The sequence below is a fragment of the Mandrillus leucophaeus genome, unplaced genomic scaffold (genome assembly GCF_000951045.1).
Source record: "Mandrillus leucophaeus isolate KB7577 unplaced genomic scaffold, Mleu.le_1.0 Scaffold97, whole genome shotgun sequence".
NCBI lineage: Eukaryota > Metazoa > Chordata > Mammalia > Primates > Cercopithecidae > Mandrillus > Mandrillus leucophaeus.
Window position 1 is genome coordinate 923929 of NW_012110585.1, and position 22142 is coordinate 946070.

General features: G+C 44.8%; 1 protein-coding gene across 1 annotated transcript; it reads left to right on the forward strand.

Annotated features, from left to right (window-relative positions):
* Window positions 1–9683: 9683 nt before the first annotated feature.
* On the forward strand, window positions 9684–11893 carry CLDN23 (claudin 23). The gene has a single exon (XM_011970729.1). It carries the CDS (start codon window positions 10172–10174, stop codon window positions 11051–11053), a length of 882 nt encoding a protein of 293 aa, XP_011826119.1. The 5' UTR covers window positions 9684–10171; the 3' UTR covers window positions 11054–11893.
* The last annotated feature ends 10249 nt before the right edge of the window (window positions 11894–22142 follow it).

The window sequence follows — 22142 nt, forward strand, 5'->3', positions numbered from 1 at the left end:
ATGAACTGAGCATGGTGGCGTGGTGGCATATGCCTGTGGTCCCAGCTACACGGGAGGCTGAGGCACACAATTGCTTGAACTTCAGAGGCAGAGGTTGCAGTGAGCTGTGCCCCTGTACCCAGTCTGGGCAACAGAGCAAGACTCTGTCTCAAAAAAATAAAATAAAATAGAGATAGTTGAACATACTTGTGATCCATAGTCAGAGTTTGATCCTGGCTTTGTTCTCACCTCTTTCTATACATGCCCCAGATAATCTCCTCTCCTCTGGGTTTGATCATGAGACTTAGCAAATGCAAGCAGAGGGTTAAAAAGTGTTTGTGTATTAGAGTTGCCTTCTCTTGCTGTTGGAACCCTGAACCGCCAAGCGAAGAAGCCAGGCCAGCCTTTTAGAGGATGAGAGGCCATAAAGAAAGAGAGGCCGTGCTGTCTCACACATCTATTCCAGCCAAGCCCAGATCCCAGCCCATAGCTGACATCAGCCCCATGACTAAGCTCAGGCAAGACCAGCAGAAGTGTTATCCAGCCCAGCCAGAGAATCGAAAGAAAAAACAAACCGTTGTTGGTTTGTCACAAAATGTGGATGTAATTTTTATGCAGCACAGGCCAACTGACTCAACGCTCTATGTCTTTGAGATGGAAATCATGCTACATGTATGGTAAGCACTGGCCATCCTCAATTTAATTAGTGAAACTGATTGCCAACTTCTCTAGTCTCTTGCGATTTTATTTTAAACTAGTCAAACCTATCACTGGTATGTCATTTCTTACCCATGTCCTCTCCCTTACTTTCTGTCTTCCTTATCACACAGTTCAAAATTCACATATTTGTAGGTTTCTTTCAAGCAACTTCCTTCTCTGCTAGCCAGTGATAGATAGGCACTCTTGCCTCCATGAGGTAACTTTTATTGCCTGAGCAATAAATAACTTTTCACAGGTAATGTGACTAACAGGTGACACAGGTCATTACCTCTCCCACGTATCTTTCAGCTGACGAATCCTCCAAATACAGTCCACCTTCTCCCAATGGGATCAGCAAGTATTCCCCAGGCAAGAGAGGGAGCACATATCTTCCAATTAATTAAATCTGATATTTAGAGCAGAGTCAGCAACCAAGCAACATCATCACTAGAATTTACTGTTCATGAATTACTCTCTAATAGAATCAATCGTCTAAGAGATTTAAAACCTATTTAAATCAAAACACAAATAACATGTGGCTGGGGGCGGATAACAGAATAGGGCGTTGACTGACCACTCTAGGTTTCTTAAAGAAGACTGCCAATTCCTAATGTGTTTGCTTTCTTTTGATTTTCTATCTTCCCCATTCTATCCACTGTAATTTGTATCCTTTTCACAGCTTCATTTTATCATTCCAGTTTGAAATTTCACATTCAAATCGTGCAATTACATATAAATATTCTGCTGGGTGCAGTAGCATGCACCTGCAGTCCTAGCTACTCGGGAAGAGGAGGTGGAAAAATCCTTTGAGCCCAGGAGTTTGAGGCTAGCCAGGGCAGCATAGCAAGATCTCATCTCTAAAATAAATAAGTAAAATTAAAATTTAAAAATTCTACTTTCAGAAATATTCAATTACAATTTCAATGACTGAGAAAAATATTTTTGGCCTGGCGCAGTGGCTTATGCCTGTAATCCCGGCACTTTGGGAGGCCTAGGTGGGCAGGTCACTTGAGGCCAGGAGTTCAAGACCAGCCTGGCCAACATGGTGAAACCCCATCTCTACTAAAAATGCAATAATTAGCCAGGTGTGGTGGTGTGCACCTGTCTTCCCAGCTACTCAGGAGGCTGAATGACGAGAATCACTTGAACTTGGGAGGAGAAGGTTGTAGTGAGCTGAGATGGTGCCACTGCATTGCAGACTAGGCAATAGAGAGAGACTCTGCCTCAAATAAAAATGTTGCATTGTATGTTGACTCTTTAGCTTATATTCCATAGGTACAGAAAACTAGATATACCTAAATATTGCCTTCTCAAGTCACTATAAACATCATCAATACAAACGTACTGCTCTCTGCTATACTCTCGTAGTATATATACTTTTGTTCCCATTTTTATTATAAATTTTGGAAACACTAGATGGTGAGTATAAGGAGGCTGAAACTCAATATTACTCAAATATAGATTAATCCAGCTTTGCTAATATTAATAAAAAATATGATTTTTGGCTGGGTGTCGTGGCTCACACCTGTAATCCCAGCATTTTGGGAGGCCAAGGCAAGTGGATCACAAGGTCAGGAGATCGAGACCATCCTGGCCAACATGGTGAAACCCCGTCTCTAGTAAAATACAAAAAATTAGCCAGGCACGGTGGCACGATATCATAGTCCCAGCTACTCAGGAGGCTGAGGCAGGAGAATCGCTCGAACCCGGGAGGTGGAGGTTGCAGTGAGCCGAGATCACGCCACTACACTACAGCCTGAGTGACAGAGCAAGACTCCATCCAAAAAAAAAAAAAAAAAGATTTTTATGTGTTACGTATTTTATAAAGGTTTTCTCACTCATCCTTATAGAAATCCTACTGAGTAGAAACTAATCATTTCATTTTACTTTTTTTTTTTTTTTTGAGACAGGGTCTTGCCCTGTCACCCAGGCTGGCACACAGTGGTGCCACCTCAGCTCACTGTAGCCTTGACCTTCTGGGCTGAAGCAATTCTCCTTTTTCAGCCTCACAAGTAGTTGAGACTACAGGCGCCCAACATTAGACCCAACTGGTTGGTTTTTTTTTAATTTTTGGTAGAGACAGATTCTCACTTTGTTGCCCAGGCTGGTCTTGAACTCTTAGCCTGAAGGTATCCTCCCATCTTGGCTTCCCAAAGTGCTGGGATGATAGGTGTGAGCTACCGCACCTGGCTTTCATTTTACTGTTGAAGAAAAAAGGCTACCAGAGTTGGCGCTAATTACCTTCAGGTCATCAGTTCGAAAGTCACTTCTGTCTGCACCGGGGTACTTACGTTAGGAAAGTAAGATGTTAGAGTACATGCTCTCTAATGTCCTTCCGGCCTCAACGTTGGCTTATTTGCACATACCATAGTAGGTGTGCCCAGTTCCCTATTGCTGGGCATTTTTCCCAGGTCTTTCTGACACGTAACAGGGTCAGGAACGAAAGTAGAACTGTCCAATTGTTAACACTATATGTTGTTATTGATCCAAATGAACTGAAAACCTGATAAAATGCCTAACCCATGGCATCAAGCTTCGCAAACAAATGACAAGTTTGGCAAGTTTAACAGGTTCCGTTTTGAATGGCATCTATAAGGTAGAGGTGGCAGAGAAGGCTAAGCTGATGACAAAATGGTCTTTCTCAAAAGCTTATGCTTAGAAATGTCTCTATTTTACGACATTCACTTTATATTTACTAGACTTTAAACAACTCTTATGTCAACCATAAAGCAAGCAATATGCATATCTGCGTGTGTCTATATGATGTACTTTTGAAATCAGTATGTATTAATCAATCTTAATAATGAGTAACTCCTCTATTTCTCATATTGTAGCTGTTTCAGTGGAATTTGTCCTTTTCTGTCTGGGTAAAAGATAACTGAGAGCAGCAGTGAGACAGGATAAAGAACTTTCCAGTGCAGGTTTGCAGTGTGTTCCACTCTTAGCAATGACTGGTGAAAAATCAACTTGTCTGTCCTGCTACTCAGAGTATGACAATGTATTACTGTTCAGGGAAGGGGGGCTATTATGCCCTGAAAATATGGAAGGAAGGAGCCACTTGCTTTTATACTCCTTTTTCTTTCCCAAGTCCAGGGGATTCATCAGTCAAAATGGCTTGTTAAATTAATTAGTTTTTACTTCATCCAAAATAATAAGTCCTATGGGATGGGGCAATATTTCTCTTACAAACCACCACAGTTTTATTTGACATCTTTTGGCTAAAATTTTCCCTTTTATATAAATTAAACTTTTATTTATTTATTTATTTATTTATTATCATTATTATTATTATTATTATTGTTTTGGAGACAGAGTTTCGCTCTTGTCACCCAGGCTGGAATGCAGTGGTGTGATCTCAGCTCACTGCAACCTCTGCCTCCTGGGTTCAAGTGATTCTCATGCCTCAGCCTCCCATGTAGCTGGGACTACAGGGATGCACCACCATGCAATTTAAGCATATTTTTTGAAACAGTAGCATAGTATCACAGGATGCCTTCTGATTTGTGTGAGAGGGTGGCAAGCTGATTCCTGTTTTAGTAGCCATCTAAAGTTGCCACACAGAAAACAAAATAAGACAATTTCAAAATGTTGTATACTCTCACGCCTATAATCCCAGCACTTTGGGAGGCCGAGGTGGGTGGATCACTTGAGGTCAGGAGTTTGAGACCAGCCTGGCCAACATGGCAAAACCCTGTCTCTACAAAAAAATACAAAAATTAGCCGTGCATGGTGGTGTGCGCCTGTTAATCCCAGCTACTCAGGAGGCTGAGGCAGGAGAATCACTTGAACCCGGGAGGTGGAAGTTGTAATGAGCCAAGATTGCTCCACCGCAGTTCATCCTGGACAACAGAGCGAGATTCCATCTAAAAAAAAAAAGATATATACATCACAGCAGCATTCACAATAGCCAAAAAAGGGTCCCAAGGGTCCATTGGTGGATGACTGGATAAACAAAATCTGGAATATACTGACAATAGGGTATTATTTCTTGCCATAATAAGAAGGAAGGAAATTCTGACATATGCTACAACATGGATGAACCTTGAGCACATCACACTAAGTGAAGTAAGCCAGTCACAAGATAACAAATATTGTATGAGTTCACTTATATAAGATATCTAGAGTAGTCAAATTCACAGTGACAGAAAGTAGAGAGGTGATTGCTAGGGGCTTGGGGGATAGCGAGGATGGATAGTTGATGAATGGGTGTAGAATTCCACTTGTGCAAATTGGAAAGAGTTCTGCAGATTGGTTGCACAACAAGGTGAATGAACCTGACACTACTGACCTGTACCTAGGTAACCCGTACACGTAACATGGTTAAGATGGTAAGTTTTATGTGTATGTTACTATAAGTTTTTAAAAAGCAATGTATGCTATATTCTTCTATTGTGTTACTATGTAGGAACTTCACAAAAATTCTTTCATTTATTTAATAGATATGTATCAAGTACCCACTAAGAGCTAGACACTACTCCAGCAGCTGAGATACAGCCACAAGCAACATCTCTAGTCTTTGAAACTTATAAAGCAGGGTAGGAAACAATATAGATAAGTCAGTACACAAATATGAGAAAACACCTGGCAGTGATAAATTCTATAGAGAGAACAAATTAGAGTGAAATGATACCCAGCTAACAGGAGGGCTACTTTAAACTGGATGTGAAGAGTTATTGATTTATTTTCTACAACATTAGGCACTCTACAACATTAGGCACTCTCCAAAACAGCCGTTGGACTACTGGCCAGCAAGAAAAACTAATACAATATTGAAGGGGCTTGGTTCCATTCAGGCGGTTTTAATGCTATTTAAAAATAAAGATCATAGTTTAAGTTTTTTCATAGTTTAAATTTTATTCTATAACCCACTGTAGTGGATTTACCATAGGATGATTATCAGTGGTGTTCATTTCTCACTCATATTTAGAATTCTCGTAGCATAACATTGTAAACAAAATTGTCTTATCGCTTAGCAAACACAGGAAGGGGTGTTCAGAGTTCCAGGAAGAAAAGAGAAAATAGACTTTGGAGAAAGTAAGATAAAGACCTGGTAGAGGGACTCTGAGGACATCTTATCCTGGCACAGTGATCTAGTGCAGGGGTCCCCAACCCCTGGGCCACCAACCAGTACCAGTCTGTGGCCTGTTAGGAACTGGGCCGCACAGTGGGCGGTGAGCCGCGGGCGAGCAAGCATTACTGCCTGGGCTCCACCTCCTGTCAGATGAGCGTTGGCATTAGATTCTCACAGGAGTGTGAACCCCATTGTGACCTGCACATGCGAGGGATCTAGGCTGCCTGATGATCCGAGGTGGGACAGTTTCATCCCGAAGCCATCTTTCCCCCCACAACCCCATGGAAAAATTACCTTCCATGAAACCTGTCCCTGGTGCCAAAGAGTTTGGGGACTGATGATCTAGTGGACCTCTGTCCTGGCCAAAGTTAGTAATGTGACTTTCCAAGATGAAGCTGTTGCAGAAGGTCGCACCTCTGTGCGAGGTGGTAGCAGAGGCCCAGCTTGTGCAGGCAAACAGGGGACTCAGCATTACTCCCTTTAGACTTAATTGCTGGGGGCTCACTATTCATTTCAAAACCTGCAGCATAGTCGACAGATTCTTGCATTACCACCGGGCCCTTCTTCAGAAAGGAAATCTATGGTAGAACCTGGGTATCCACTTACACAGCCCAGATCTTAATCTCAGCAATCATTCATTCATTCCTGCCACACAGTGACTCATGCTTTATTTCTCCCTCAGACTTCAGACGAACTCAGAAGGCCAGGGAACAGAGGTCAGCTCTATCCCCAGATGCGATGCTTAGCACAATCACTTCTTTCCTTATTGCCGCAGAAAGTGACTCCCCACAGGCCTATGCTTATTTGTCGTAAATATCTGGAGTTATCCCATACCCATTTTTTCTATGCTGAGGAAAAAGAAACATTCAAACAAATCCACCTGCTTACGGAGATGTATGTTACAATCTGTTTTGGCCAGATGGTCATTTGTTGGAAAATTCTGTTGGTACTGTGTGGAAGAACACAGGGCAGAAAGACATAAAATTGATTTGTTGAGTGGCTACAGTGGCCCAGGCACAAAGATGTGTTTGGAGGACAGAACAGAACAAGATCTATGTGGTCTCTGCCCTCAGAGAACTCCCAGACCAGCTAGAAAACAAGATGATTCAAGGACTAAGGAGTTGTAGTGAGTACTGTGATAGAAGGGGGTCATGGAAGTACATGAAAGGGAAATTAACTTAATCTAGGGGATGAGGAAACCCTCCCAGAGAAAATGGCACTTAAGCAAAGATCTAAGGATGCATTGGAGTGGGGAAGTGATAGGCAGGACACTAGGAAAAGAGGAGGGCATTTGCAAAGGTCTAGAAGCAAAAGGGCACACAATGCTTGGGGAAAATGTGGGGAAAAATCCAGTTTCTTTGGGTTATAATGTGAGGAGATGAGGCGGAAGGGAGGGAGAGACAGGGCTGGAATGCAGGGCTGGGTGGGACTGGGAATGGTCTTGTAAAGCGTTAATGGAGACCAGCTGTGAGGGTGGTGTGGCTAATAAAAAGGGAGCCACAAAGCCCAGTGTAGGAGACCAGGTAGCAGCTTAAGGAGAAAGATGGGAGAATGGCCTGTACTGGGAAGAGGCAGTAGAGAAGAAAGAGATGTGGAAGGACGAAAGACAGATTTAGGAGGTAGAACACCCAGGATTCCCTTTCTCCCCACAGGTAAATAACACCTGGGCTTCACTCATTCCACAGAGATTTAAGCAAAAAGGAAACTATTTTGGAAGAGGATTCAAATCACATGAAGTGTTTATGAAGTGGCAGTGTCGCACATGATACCTTCTGTATAAGAGGGTTGGCAAATTGATTTCTGCTTTAGATAGTTCATCACCAAACAGATAGTGAAACAAGACAAATTTTAAATGATGTATAGGCCAGGCACGATGGCTCACACCTGTAATCCCAGCACTTTGGGAAGCCAAGGTTGGCAGATGACTTGAGGTCAGGAGTTCGAGACCAGCCTGGGCAACAAGGTGAAATCCCGTGTCTACTAAAAATACAAAAATTATCTGGGCGTGGTGGTGGGTGCCTATAATCTCAGCTTCTAGGGAGGCTGAGGCAGAGTAGCTTGCTTGAACCCAGGAACCGGAAGTTGCAGTGGGCCGAGATTTCGCCATTGCACTCTAGGCTGGGCAGCAGAGCAAGACTCCATCTGGAAAAACACTTTTTTAATTAAAAAAATTAAAAATGATGTATATATCACTATTACATGAATGATGCAACAGCATTATTCACAATAGCCAAAAGGTAAAAGCAATGTAAGTGTCCATGGGTGGATGACTGGATAAACAAAATGTGGTATTTATGTACAATGGAATATCATTCAACCTTCAAAAGGAAGGACATTCTGACACATGCTACAGTACGGATGAACCTGGAGGCCATCATGCTCAGTGAAATAAGCCAGTCACGGAAGGACAAATACTGTCCGATTCCAGTTATATGAGGTACCTAAAGTAGTTAAAGTTATAGAGAGAAAAAGTAGAATGGTGATCACCAGGGCCTGTGGGGGAGGGAGGAAAGGGGAGTTAGTGTTTAATGGGTACAGTGTCAGTTTGCGAAGAGGAAAAAGCCCCAGGAGTGGATGGTGGTGAGGGTATCAGCAAAGTGAATGTACGTTGAGCTGTACACTTAAAGATGGTTACAATGGTCAACAGTATGTTACATGTATGTTACCACAGGTTTTTTTAATTTAAAAATATTCTTTTTAAAAAGGCAGTCATTGCCATTCCTAGTGTTGTCCACTCTGGAATATTCAAAATTATTTCAAACCAACGCTAAATTAACTTCAATTTTTAAAATAGTTTTAATTTTAAACAATGATAAAGGTAATACATTTTCATTGTAAAAATATAGAAGATACAAAAAAGTGTCGTTAAAGGATAATTTTTAGAAAAAATGTAAACATCGTGACTTTCACACAAATATAAAATGAATATGTGTGAAAGATGTTATTTAACTCCTTATTGAATAAGGAAACCAGTATGATGTTAAAACCAAAGAAGCTGGCCACTTGCCTGCAGTCCTAGCTACTCCAGAGGCTGAGGCGGGATACTCACCTGAGCCCAGGAGTTTGCAACCCGCCTGGGCAACACAGCGAAACTCCCCAACCCTGTTTAAAATAAATAAATTAACAAAAGAAAAAGGAAAAAAAATGCAAAGAACAAAAGGACACATATACACAGGCAAACAGGAATGCTAAAATGAATTTACAAATCAATGCCATACTGGTCAGTATCCACTGGGCAATAATCATTCCACTGGGACAAACTCATTAGCTTTGTTGTTGACAAAAGTCATTTGCAATACTACCGGCTTTCCATAATGTATAGAGTTGTAAAAGAACCTACAGAGGAGGAAAGGCCACAGGACCCTGTAAAATTAAATAAACCTGCAAAAAGTGCTAAGCAGGACACCCAGGAATACCCGTCCCTCCTCTAGTCCCCTTGAAAGTCTTTCACAAGGCGGAAAAAGGAAAGGAAAACCCTCATGTAACCCTTCTGCCCAGAAATACACTGGCACGGATTCTTTAGAGACGGATTTAATCCAGAATGTGGAGCCTTTATTAAGGAAATCAATCAGGTGCAACGTTCTGGGACACGCTCCTGGACTGGGTGGGCTGCGGCATACTGACCCAGCGCACCTCCAACCCCCGGGAGCGCTGGGCCCCGCCCACTTCTCTGCGAGTGGCTGCAAGTTGCTGAGCAAACCTGGGGGCCATCGGGAACCTTCTGGGAGTGGAGGGCGAAGCTATAAGCGCAGGGTCGAAGGGCAGGCACGGGAAAAAGAATTCTAGGAACCGAGATCCGCTGCGCGGCAGGGCTGCGCAGCCACGGCGTCCCGGCAGCGCCGCCTCTTTCCCTCCCCGCCCACCGCCCGCCTGGCCGCTCTGGGCGGCGCGAGGAGCCAGGGGCGGGGCGACCTTTGCTCCGGCCTGGAGCAGTCCAGGCTAGGCGTGGCCCAGCCACCTGGCTGCAAGTTGGGGCGTCCCCGCCGCTCGGATCCCCATCTCGCCTGACGCGCGCGAGGTGGCCCCGCTGCTTCCTGCGCACACCTCGGGTCCCTCCCTCCCGGGCCGGGTTTGGCCGCTGCGGCCGCCCCTGGGCGCCCGCGCCCGGACCCGCGGTTTCGGTCAGACCCGCCCGCGGGCTGGTTTCGATTAGGGCCAGTAGGAGGGCGGAGCGGCCGGGACGCAAGGAGGGAACTAGCCTGAGTGGGGACGGTCCCCGCGCAGGAGACAAAGAGCGTCCCTGGAGCGATCTGGGCGCAGGAACCCGACCCGGGCGCAGGAACCCGACCCGGAGCCCGGGGCGTCCGCGCTGACTTCGGGTCCCCGGAGCCCGGGGCACGGCAGGGAGAAGAAGACGGCGGAGAAGGCGACAGCAGAGAAGGAAGGCAGGCTGCAGGGGCGCCGTCGGCGCGGCGGGCCGGGATGCGGACGCCGGTGGTGATGACGCTGGGCATGGTGTTCGCGCCCTGCGGGCTGCTGTTCAACCTGACCAGCACGCTGGCGCCCGGCTGGCGGCTGGTGAAGGGCTTCCTGGACCAGCCAGTGGACGTGGAGTTGTACCAGGGCCTGTGGGACATGTGTCGCGAGCAGAGCAGCAGCGAGCGCGAGTGCGGCCAGCAGGACAAGTCGGGCTACTTCGAGGCCCAGCCCGTGTTGGTGGCGCGGGCACTCATGGTCACCTCGCTGGCCGTCACGGTCCTGGGGCTGCTGCTGGCGTCGTTGGGCGTGCGCTGCTGGCAGGACGTGCCCAACTTCGTGCTGGCCGGACTCTCGGGCGTCGTGCTCTTCGTCGCCGGCCTCCTCAGCCTCATACCCGTGTCCTGGTACAACCACTTCTTGAGGGACCGCGACGTCCTGCCCCTCCCGGCCAGCCAGGTCACGGTGCAGGTCAGCTACAGCCTGGTGCTGGGCTACCTGGGCAGCTGCCTGCTGCTGCTGGGCGGCTTCTCGCTGGCGCTCAGCTTCGCGCCCTGGTGCGAGGAGCGTTGTCGCCGCAGCCGCAAGGCGCCCTCCGCCGGGCCTCGCCGCAGCAGCGTCAGCACCATCCGAGTGGAGTGGCCCGAGCCCGAGCTGACGCCCGCCATCAAGTACTACAGCGACGGCCAGCACCGACCTCCGCCTGCCCAGCACCGCAAGCCCAAGCCCAAGGTCGGCTTCCCCATGCCCCGGCCGCCGCCCAAGGCCTACACCAACTCGGTGGACGTCCTCGCCGGGGAGGGGTGGGAGGCGGCCCAGTCCCAGGACTCTACCTCGTGCAGCAGCCACCCCTACGACAGCACGCTGCCCTGCGACTCCGACCTCTAGACGCCTGTAGAGCCTGGGGGGCGGCGGGTGGCAAAGGACTCACCCCCGCACAGGCGCGCCTGGCTCCGAATTGGAACCCGGACACTTGCCCCTCGCTGGTGTGGATGGAAATCTTCCTTTCGTGGGACCAAACAGGACTCCTTGGACGATTAGTTGAGGGTGGGTTTGGTTTTCTTCTTAAAGAGTTTAGTTTTCCTCTCCAGAGGGGTCAGGGTCCTCTTAGGGAGTGACGGGCTTTTCATATTTTTTTTGCTGAAGCATATATGAAAAGGGTGGCATTTGGGTCACGTGGACCAGAGGCAGTAACAAGTGTTGAAATCAGCAGTGCTCAGAAACAATTTAACACCTTGAAACGACAATATTCTAAAGTACTGATGAATCTTGCATCAATATAATTATTGGGTTTTTTTTTTCTTTTTCCTGCTGTATAACTCGTTGCCATGCAAACTCTCAAGAGGCCAATATATTCCTGGCCATGTTTGAAGGAGCCTCTTAAAATAAACTTAGAGCCATGCAAATGCCAGCAGTTTAATAGATTTCATGGAATGAAATAACGTGATTAACTCATAGCTACATATCATTGCATAAATGGGATTGATCTTTTTTCTCACTTATTTTTGCTGTGAAAGTTGAGGGCATGCAAGAGTTTCTCTTCCAGAAGCCGGGAGGAGAATGAAGGTCCTAATGCTGTACTATTCCACCCTTTGGACGCCTCGTCCAGGACACAGACGACTCTAGGTTTAACATTTTGTACAAAATGGAACCTGTTAATCACATTAAAGCACATATGTATATATCTTTTATTTATAAATTAAATTTTAGAACAATAGTTTCAGTATATCCACAAAAGCTCTCTTGTCTTCAGTACAACCTTTGGGAGTTTAAACATTCATTACTGACAAATTCCTGGCTGCCTAGGCACTTGTCTGAAATCTAGCACTCAAATCTTTGCACCTCTTAGCATAAGGTTACTAAAAAAAAAAAAAAAAAAAAAAGCCAACGGGCCCCACTTAAGTCCCTGATTACTTTGTTTTCAGGTTCATGCTATTTCTGTGCAAAGCCAAGTCTATTGTTGAGAGAACAAGAAGCACCAGTTTCCACTTGAGGTGAGACTGGAAATCTTTTCCTTTGTAGCAGTGGTGCTTAAAATCACAGGAAGGCAGCTATGTGTTCCATGACGGGGACTGGGTCTCCAGCAGGGCTGGCTTCAATTCCAAGTGGTTAATTTAAGGGTGCCTTTAACTGAACTGAATCTCATCTTTAAAACCTGCCGGTCAGAGGTAGGAACATTCAGTTCAGCAAGCCCTGATAATAGCTATGATGGGGCTAACTTAATAGCACAGGCTGCCTGTTAGAGTGGAAGGGATGATAGAGATTCACTTCCCTTGCCATTCGGTACTAGAATCACTTGTTTCTCTCTTTCTGAAGCCAGGCTTTCATGTGTAGGCTCTATCACTTTGGAACATCTTTCAAATGCAGATTCTGCTTGGGTAGATCTGGAGTGAGGCCCTGAAATGATTTCCTAACTAGCTCCCGGGAGATGCCAATGCTGCCGGCTCATGGGCCACACTAGGAGTTGCAAGGCTTTCGCTGGGACTATGTCTCACTCGAATTTCAATCCCAACTGATGGCTGGTATTCAGACCTTTGAGTGCCTGCCACCGAGATGAGCTTGGGGACTTGCTCGAGGGTACAGAGCCAGAATGGAGAAAGTGCAACAGGGCCCTTTTCCACTAACACCTCCGAAGGCAGCAGTTAGGGTCCTGAGAAGTCAGCACCTAGCAGACACCATACAGGTACCGGACTCCTGGGAAATGCGGAGTCTAGGCTGCGTGGTAATTCTGTCTCCAGGGAAGCTTTAGTAAAAACAAACAAAACTCGTGTTTTGTGTGTTTTGCTTTTCTCCCCATCCCAATGATTCTCCACTGCCTTATATGCAAAATATTTCCTGCCTGAGGATTAGGATTCGGTTGCTGAGAGTTAAAACTCTACTTTTCCCCTATCAAGACAAAAAAGCTAAAACTCCCCCTTTAAAAATACAAACTGCTTTTTGCTATAGAAATGTTCAAGACAGCCTGTAATCCCAGTGCTTTGGGAGGCCAAGTGGAAGGAATGCTTTGAGGCCAGGAGTTCGAGACCAGCCTGGGCAACATAGCTAGACCCCGTGTCTACAAAAAAAATTTTTTTTTAATTAGGCATAGTGGCAACATGCCTAGAGTCCTAGATACTTAGGAGGCTGAGGCAGCAGGATCACTTAAGCCCAGGAGTTCAAGGCGGTAGTGAACTAAAGCACACTACTGCAGTCCAGCCTGGGCAACAGAGCAAGACTGTCTGTTAAAAAAAAAAAAAAAAATCAGGACAGCATGAAAAAACTCCTGCATCACTCCAGGATCCACGTCTGGCCTGAGGGTCATTCTCTGCCATAGCAAGTCTCAGGAGTTGCTGCTGTGGGTAAGAATTGATCCTAAACTTGTCCTAAACTTACCACTGACCAGCCCAGCAACTGCCCCGCAGAGAACACACTGAAAGCATTTCTGTCTTGCATCAAGCCCTTCTGACCTGCCAGACTCATGTTTAATCCTCCCTATCCCCATAGGAAGTGGGAGTCCCCATCGTAATGGATGAAGTCTTTTTCGAGATTACTCAAGCGATGCTGAGAGGACGGTGAGATCTGTGAAGGTAAGGCGGAAACTGCTGTAACACACCCCTGCTCTACCCGTTCACCAGTCTGGCTCTCATCTAGACACACGCCCTCACCAAGGAGGGGTGTGGCTTTGAGCACACAGCTGGTTCTCCACGGTGGAGGCTGCAGGAGGAGCTGTCAGGGTGCTTCGGCAACCATCCTCCCCTTCATTGTGTAGATCGTTCACTCAGTATGTTTTTGGGCGTCTGACATTTTGCCAGCACGTTTGTGGGCACCGCAGAAAACAATACTATCCAGGCCCATTCTGTGTGAAACTTAAATACTCTCCAGTGATCGTGTACAAATAAAATGAAAAAGATTAAGCCGGAAATCAAGGAATGGAGGAAGAAAGGTGTTTTTTTGTTTTTGTTTTGTTTTGTTTTTTGGAGACAGGGTCTCACTCTGTCGCCCAGGCTGAAGTGCAGTGACATGATGAGGGCTCGCTGCAGTCTCAACCTCCCAGCCTCAATGCATCCTCCAGCCTCAGCCTTCCAAGTAGCTGGGACCACAGATATGCATCACATCACACAGCTAATGTTTTTGTTTTGTTTTTGGTTTTGGTTTTGGTTTTGTATAGACAGAATCTCACTATGTCACCTAGGCTGGTCTCAAACTCCTGAGCTTAAGTGATCCTCTCACCTTGGCCTCCCAAAGTGCTGGAATTAGAGGTGAAAGCTCCCACACCTGGCCACAGGTGATATTTTAGGAAAAGTGGTCAGGAAGAAGGAGGTACTTGGGCAGAGAACTGAAAGAAGAGAGAGAGGAGCCTTTTAGGCAGAAGGAACAACTTCAAGTTTCCACTAGAGAAAATGTGAAAACAGGTGGGCGTCTCAGTCTCACTACAGCTAGTTTTGCTTCTCCTTCATTCTAGAATCGGGTGGGAAGGCCAAGAAGCAGCTGCTGGTACAATGAAGTAACCCTGAGTCAACCTTGTCATCTACTCTTTGTCAGGCTAACAGATTCTTTCACAGGGAATACCATCTGGAACAAATTCACCCTGTCTTCTAGAATATTTCTGTAAGCAGACAGGGAGGGTCTCTGGGGATTCTAGGAATTTAATCAACTTGAGCAATCAGCCTGTTTTGCAGCCTCGTGTCCTGCAGTCTGTTTCTTCCTAGACCCTGTGTGGTCACCCAGCTGGTTAAAAGCAGCTCCTGACAGGTCCCAGCAACTTAGAGACGAACTGAGTGAACTTTCCTCATGGCCATTCTATAGTCTCCACCCCAGGGAGCAGCAGCTTCACGAGCAACCACATGCAACCTATGTGCTGGCATGAGGACTCACTGCATTGGCGCCACTGGGACCCCTCCTCTGCATGCGATGCAACCCCTCCCCTCTCCATCACCCCTTAAAACCCTCCTGTCACTTTCCCTCTAGGAGACACTGCTTTGGAGAATTATCCCAGAGCCCTTCTTACTTGTGCCAAGGAATAAAACTCCTATTGATCACACACCTGCATTCTCAAGGAGCATGGTTTGTTATTCATCAGACCTACCCCTTTTTGGGGGTAACATTTCCAGAATCAAAAATAAGCAATTTCTTTTTCTTTTCTTTTCTTTTTTTTTTTTTTTTTTTTTTTTTGAGACAGGGTCTCCCTCTGTCACCCAGGCTGGAGTGCAGTGGCATGATCTTGGCTCATTGCAGCTTTAATCTCCCGGGTTCAAGTGATTCTCCCACCTCAGCCTCCCAAGTAGTTGGGACCACAGGCACACATCACCATGCCTGGCTAATTTTTTGCATATTTTTGTAGAGATGGGGTTTCTCCATGTTGCCCAGACTGGTCTCAAACTTCTGAGCTCAGGAGATTCACCTGCCTCAGCCTCCCAAAATGCTGGGATTACAGGCGTGAGCCACCATGTAAGCAAAAAATAAGCAACTTCATGTGTGAATTGTCCTCTACTAAGTAGGACTGAACACGTGAAAACAAGGTTTCATTTGTTCAAATCAAGGAAAATATAGACAGAGCTCAGCAGGGGGAACAGTGCTGACAAGGGGACTTGATTCTTCAGTGGCATGTGGAGAGAATGGCTTAAGACTTGATTGAACCCATTTAACTCTTGTCCTACTGGTGGCCCAAGTTATAGCGGGGTTCTGACAAGGTGAGCCAGCAGCACCTCTTGTAAAGCCATGTGACCAGTGGGTTGAGAGCCTGGGAGGGCAGGAGATGCCTTTCACAGGTACCAAATGCCTCTCTATTGTTTTGCATAGAGAAAGTGACATGGAGCCTGAGGCCACTGACACTTTTCCCCTACCACCATGTTTGCTATTCACAATGACTCCCAAAGAGCTGCCTCTCACCACGGGGCTAAGGGAGGCTAGACAAGATCACTGCAATTTTTCTAGAACTTTGATGATACCTGCCTCCAAAAAGGGTAAGCCTTGCCCTTGCTGGGCTTCTGTTTCCTCATCCATAAAACTGGGGAGACTGAATTAGATATTTTCAAGGGCATCTCTAACTTTATTCTGAGGGTGACAGTTAAGAAAGGAGATTGAGAGGAGAGAAACAAAACTTGAACAGTGGAGCTTGAGGAAGCTGACTGATGTGTAAAATTTTTTTTATGATAATTTTTTTTTTAAGTTCCAGGGTACATGTGCAGGATGTGTAGGTTTGTTACACAGGTAAACGTGAGCCATGGTGGTTTGCTCCACAGATCAACCCATCATCGAGGTATTAAGCCCAGGATGCATTAGCTCTTTTCCCTAATGCTCTCCTCCCACCATCCTCCCCCGACACACCCCAGGGAGTGTTGTTCCCTCCCTGTGTCCAGGTGTTCTCATTGTTCAGTTCCCACTTTGAGTGACAACATGTGGTGTTTGGTTTTCCTGTTCCTGTGTTAGTTTGCTGAAAATAATGGTTTCCAGCTCTATCCATGTCCCTGCAAAGGACGTGATCTCATTCCTTTTTATGACTGCATAGTATTCCATGGTGTATATGTACCACATTTTCTTTATCCAGTCTATCATGGGCATTTGGGTTGATTCCATGTCTTTGCTATTGTGAATAGTGCTGCAATGAACATGCATGTGCATGTATCTTTAAAACGGAATGATTTATATTCCTTTGGGTATATACCCAGTAATGGAATTCCTGGGTCAAATGGTATTTCCGGTTCTAAATTTTTGAGGAATCACCATACTGTCTTCCACAATGGTTGAACTAATTTACACTCCCACAAACAGTGTAAAGGTGTTCCTATTTCTTTGCAATTTCCCCTTTCGCCAGCATCTGTTGTTTCTTGACTTTTTTTTTTTTTTTTTTTTTTTGTGACAGAGTCTCACTCTGTCACCCAGGCTGTAGTGTAGTGGCCCCATCTCAGCTCACTGCAACCTCTGCCTCCCAGGTTCAAGCAATTCTCTTGCCTCAGCCTCCTGAGTAGCTGGGATTATAGGTGACCGCCACCACACCTGGCTAATTTTTGTGTTTTTAAGTAAAGACAGAGTTTCACCATGTTGGCCAGGCCAGTCTCAAACTCTTGACCTCAGGTGATCCACCTACCTCAGCCTCCCAAAGTGCTGGGATTACAGGCGTGAGCCACGGTGCCCCGCCTTGCTTCTTGACTTTTTAATAATCACCATTCTGACTGGCATGAGATGGTATCTCATTGTGGTTTTGATTTGCATTTCTTTAATGATCAGTGATGTTGAGCCATTTTTCATATGTTTATTGACCACATATATGTCTTTTTTTTTTAGAAGTGTCTGTTCATACCCTTTAAATTAGCTAGGTGTGGTGGCTCACACCTGTAGTCCCAACTACTCAGGAGGCTGAGGGGAGGATTGCCTGAGGCCAGGAGGTCAAAGCTGCACAGACAGCCATGATTGCACCACTGCACTCCAGCCTGAGCTGGACCAAGTGAAACCCTGTCTCAAAGACAAAACATAATAAAAACAAACAAAAGCTAATTATTAGTCTGAATCCAGCAAACTCTATATTCTAGTTCCTGGTTTCTCTGAATTCCATCAGTATTCCTCGGGAGTTAACATAGTAGAAACTTAGTACTACCTTCTCACCGTCCATGACCGCCACCCATTTGCTTCCTAAAAAGAATGAATGTAAAGTGCTTAACCTAACTCTTAATTGCTAGAGATAGACACAGAAAGTCAAGCGTTGTGTAGAGCTCTTTAAGCTTAATGCACGAACCAATTAACTTTTCTGAAGCGTCTTGTTTTTCCAGAAGAAAACCCAAACCTCTTACTGTATTACAGAAGTTGAGCTTCTAGAAGGAAATTCAGATTTTACATCTGCCACAGGCTCACTGCTCCAACTATTGGGTGTAGAGAAATTGAGTAAGAAACTAACACGTAAGGTAGAGATGATCACAATAGAAGACTCTTAGAGTTGATAACAAAACATTTCTACAAATAGATACAGTTACAAAACTGATGTATAAAACTCTATTTAGGGGGCAGGGATGGCTAGGAATTGTTAAATATAAAATATTGAGTATCTGTCTATAAGATCAAGTATTTCTGATTAAACAGACATTTGGATGTGTTTTGTAAATTCTTGAATGGAGAAAGCATAACAGGATATATTAAACTGCATTCTGGTAGGGTAATACCTAGGCATACGCTCCTAGAAGACCAAAGATAGGAAAAAAAGGTATAGTATAAATAAGCCAGGGACAGAGCAAGGGGAAGAGGGTACTTACCTGATATACAGGGATGTGGCTACATATCGTCAGCAACCTTCCCAGGAAGAGGAAATGGCAGGTGTTTCTTGGAGCCAAGTAGGGAATGAGACCTGCAGAGTCCAAGAATGGGGCTGAGGGTGACATTTTCCACAGAGCCTGGGAAGTCAGCTGAGCTAGCTGGAACACAAGCCCTGAAAGGCTGGTGGAAGGCTTAAAGTTCAAAGGAGGCCAAGGCACTAACTTAAACCTGTCCACAGGAAGTGATCACCCTGTCGTACATCATTTGTACATGTTTTTGAGCCTGATTCTTTCATGTCATTTTATGCATTTCGTGTATAAGGAGAGACTTGCCAAGAGCAAAATGATCAGTGAGCTTGGCTCTTGGGAGAAGATAGTAAGATTCATTCTGTGCATGACGGGTTGAGAGTGCTGTGAGGCTGACATGGTTTCTCTGACATACAGGGGAGCCTCTGGGGCAACTTAATGATGCTTGCTCTGTCCGCCAGCCACAGAGACAGAGCCCAGCCTCCTCAGGGAAGGTGGAGCCCCAGTCTTTGTTCTTGAGGCCAAATTGATCTTGATTTGGAATTTTTAATACTTGATCGCAAAGTGCAATTTATTTTATATACGATATCCATAGCAATAAGCCTAGGACTTCTAATTATGCTTAACAATTTACACAAATTCATTCTGCAAAAAATATATATATATACATGAATAGTCTAGAAAAGATCTAGCAAGAAAAGTCTTCCAAGACCACTTAGATTTATTATAATTTGGACTCATGTTATTGAACTCAGGTACTGTGCTAAGCAGTATACAAGCATTTTCATTCAATGCTCAATTGGCCTGATGTAGGTTCTGTTAATCCTACTTTCATCACTTGGGAAACAGGATTAAGTGACTTGCACAAGGTCGTTACTACTGGATTTTAGAGCGTACTCCAGCTTTGTTAACCTGTCTCCCATCAGAGATTGAAGGCCCTTGATTCCCTATGTGGGTGTGGATAAAGCAGCAATCTGGGAAGACAACCAGAGGTGTCACTAGTCCAAGCATCTGTATGTTCCCCCAGCGAGCAAGACCAGTTGAGAGAAATCCTGGTCCACACCTATACTCTATGTTGCAGACTACAGGATACACATAATTTATTTTAAATAAGCCTTTGGCACATTACTTCTTTGAGCTTCTACATTGGTAAAGTATATTTATCAGTTCTATGAATTTTGGAATCAAATGAGAGCACAAAAAACACTTTTTATAAATTTTAAGCAAAAGGACTAGCTTAGCAGTGAAATATGCCTAAGAGAAATATACCTAAGTAGGAAACTAACATTTGAACATTTTTCTATGCTGCAGAAATTTGATCTTTATCCCAAAAGGCATAGAGATCATTACCTTTTGTAAAATGGGGGAATAGGTTCAGAACAAAACTAGCTCAAAGTTAGCGTCAAAGCCAACATTCAAATCCAGCACTTCTGACTGGTATGGAACCTGAGATTCCCAGGGTTAGCTTTGGGATTGGAAGGCTTCTATGGCTAAGCCATAACCTAAAATTTCTGGAGATTGAACTGAAATCTGACTGCACCTATGAATATTCAGCTTTTTTAAACCCTGTAAGAAAACCAGATGACTTCATTCAATTAACAAAGTTGTTATTTTAATAAGCAATTTCACTTTCCACAAACCAGGAAGGAAGCTAAAACAATATACCATGAAATGTCTAAACAATTTTTATTGAAATGTTTCAGCTCCTTTTTTTATAAGATCAGTTTGTAAAGAAGTTAACAATTCCTGTGGGACAAGAGACTTGAAGTTACAGAATGCATCTACATTAAAACAAAGTAAAAATACAGAGATGGTTTGGATTTCACAAAAGTTAGCAGATTTCACAAAAGTTAGCAGAGCGGACATATGTTTTTGTTTTTTGTTTGTTTGTTGGTTTGTTTCATTTTGTTTTGTTTTTTGAGACAGAGTCTCGCTCTGTTGCCCAGGCTGGAGTACAACGGCACCATCTCGGCTCAGTGCAGTCTCTGCCTCCCTGGTTCAAGTGATTCTCCTGCCTCAGCCTCTCAAGTAGCTGGGACTACAGGTGCCCGCCACCACGCCCGGCTAATTTTTGTATTTTTAGTAGAGACAGGGTTTCACCATATTGACCAGGATGGTCTCGAACTCCTGATCTTGTGATCCACCCGCCTCAGCCTCCCAAAGTGCTGGGATTACAGGCATGAGCCACTGCGCCTGGTCGGGGACATAAGTTTTAAGGGTAACTCCAACCAAAACCCTAACAACATCCAAGCCCACCCCACCATAGGATTGGACCCTTTGCGGAAGTCCACCAAAAGCAAAATTTGATCACTATTTCATGCATGTTTCACTTTGCTCAATGCTTAATTGCTCAAACTGGAGCCTAAAGACAGAGTGGTTAGTGTTTTCCAGACAGAATATCACATCTCTTGTCAACCTACATATCCAGTCTTGGTGGATTTGGTAGCCTGGAGAGGCTGAAGTCAATCTTTTTCCAGGCTCTGGCTTTTTAGGTGTTAGTGTTAAATGAACAGGTACGTACAAACACAAGTAGTGAGGTATGCATATATATGCATACATATTTGTTAGTTAAGAACCATTTCAGACCGAGTGCAGTGGCTCATGCCTATAATTCCAGCACTTTGGGTGACTGAGGCAGGCAGATCACTTGAGTCAGGAGTTTGAGACCAGCCTGGCCAACACAGTGAAACCCCATTTCTACTAAAAATACAAAAAAATTAGCCAGATGTGGTGGTGTGTGCCTGTAATCCCAGCTACTCAGGAGGCTGAGGCAGGAGAATTGCCTGAACCCAAGAGGCAGAGGTTGCAGTGAGCTGAGATTGCCCCACTGCACTCCAGTCTGGGCAACAGAGCAAGATACTGTCTCAAAAAACAAAAACAAAACAAAACAAAAGAACCATTTCAGAACAAGAATTCTGGTAAGCTTAACTAGATAAGTTTGAATTTATGAAATCATTATCACTACCATTACTTTTGGTAAAACAGAAAAACAATAAAAAGGTTACATATATATTTAAAACTGTATAACTTAAGACACTTAAAATGTTTGGTTTCAGGACCACTGCAGTCTATTTATCATACCAATCTATTTTTAAACGACCATATGCATAGTTTTAACCAAAGTTATATTCTATAAGGATTCATGTTGTAGATCAAAGTGGTGAGTAAATGGACTAGGAATACTTTCCTCATGTAAGTAGGTGTATCTGGAATTATTTTAATATTTTGAGTCCAAGTAAATTGTAGGTTCAGCAAATCTACAAATGGCAGATAGGGAACTGGATCTGGTGGAAGTGATAGAAGGTGCACACATAAGGCAGGAAGTAGCCAACAGGGTACTTCTAACAAAGAGAAATCCAAAAATTAAATTTGTGTTTAAGTTATTTCACCATATTCTTTATTATTGTTGGCACAAGAATTACTCCCCCTCGTGAACGCTAAAGGCAAAAGGACTGGGTAGGAAGACAGCAGTATTAGCAATAAAACTACATCTTGCCTCTGCCTTAAGCTGGTATTATAGGGCTATTTCCACTCCTGTGCAGCTGGGGGACCACTGCGGCAGGGTATATCCAGAGGAAGCCAGCCTAACTTTGTACACCCACTACCCTTCCCCTCTACCCACTCAAAGCTTTATGTAAAACTCAGGGTGACCTAATTATTAAGGAGCAGAGCCAACTCTTTGGCCTAGGCCATCAGGAATGAAAAAGCAAGTGGAAGTACATCAGATT

Bases quoted from the DNA above. Each gene is read 5' to 3' on its own strand.
- CLDN23 (XM_011970729.1), top strand. From the start codon at position 10,172: ATGCGGACGCCGGTGGTGATGACGCTGGGCATGGTGTTCGCGCCCTGC.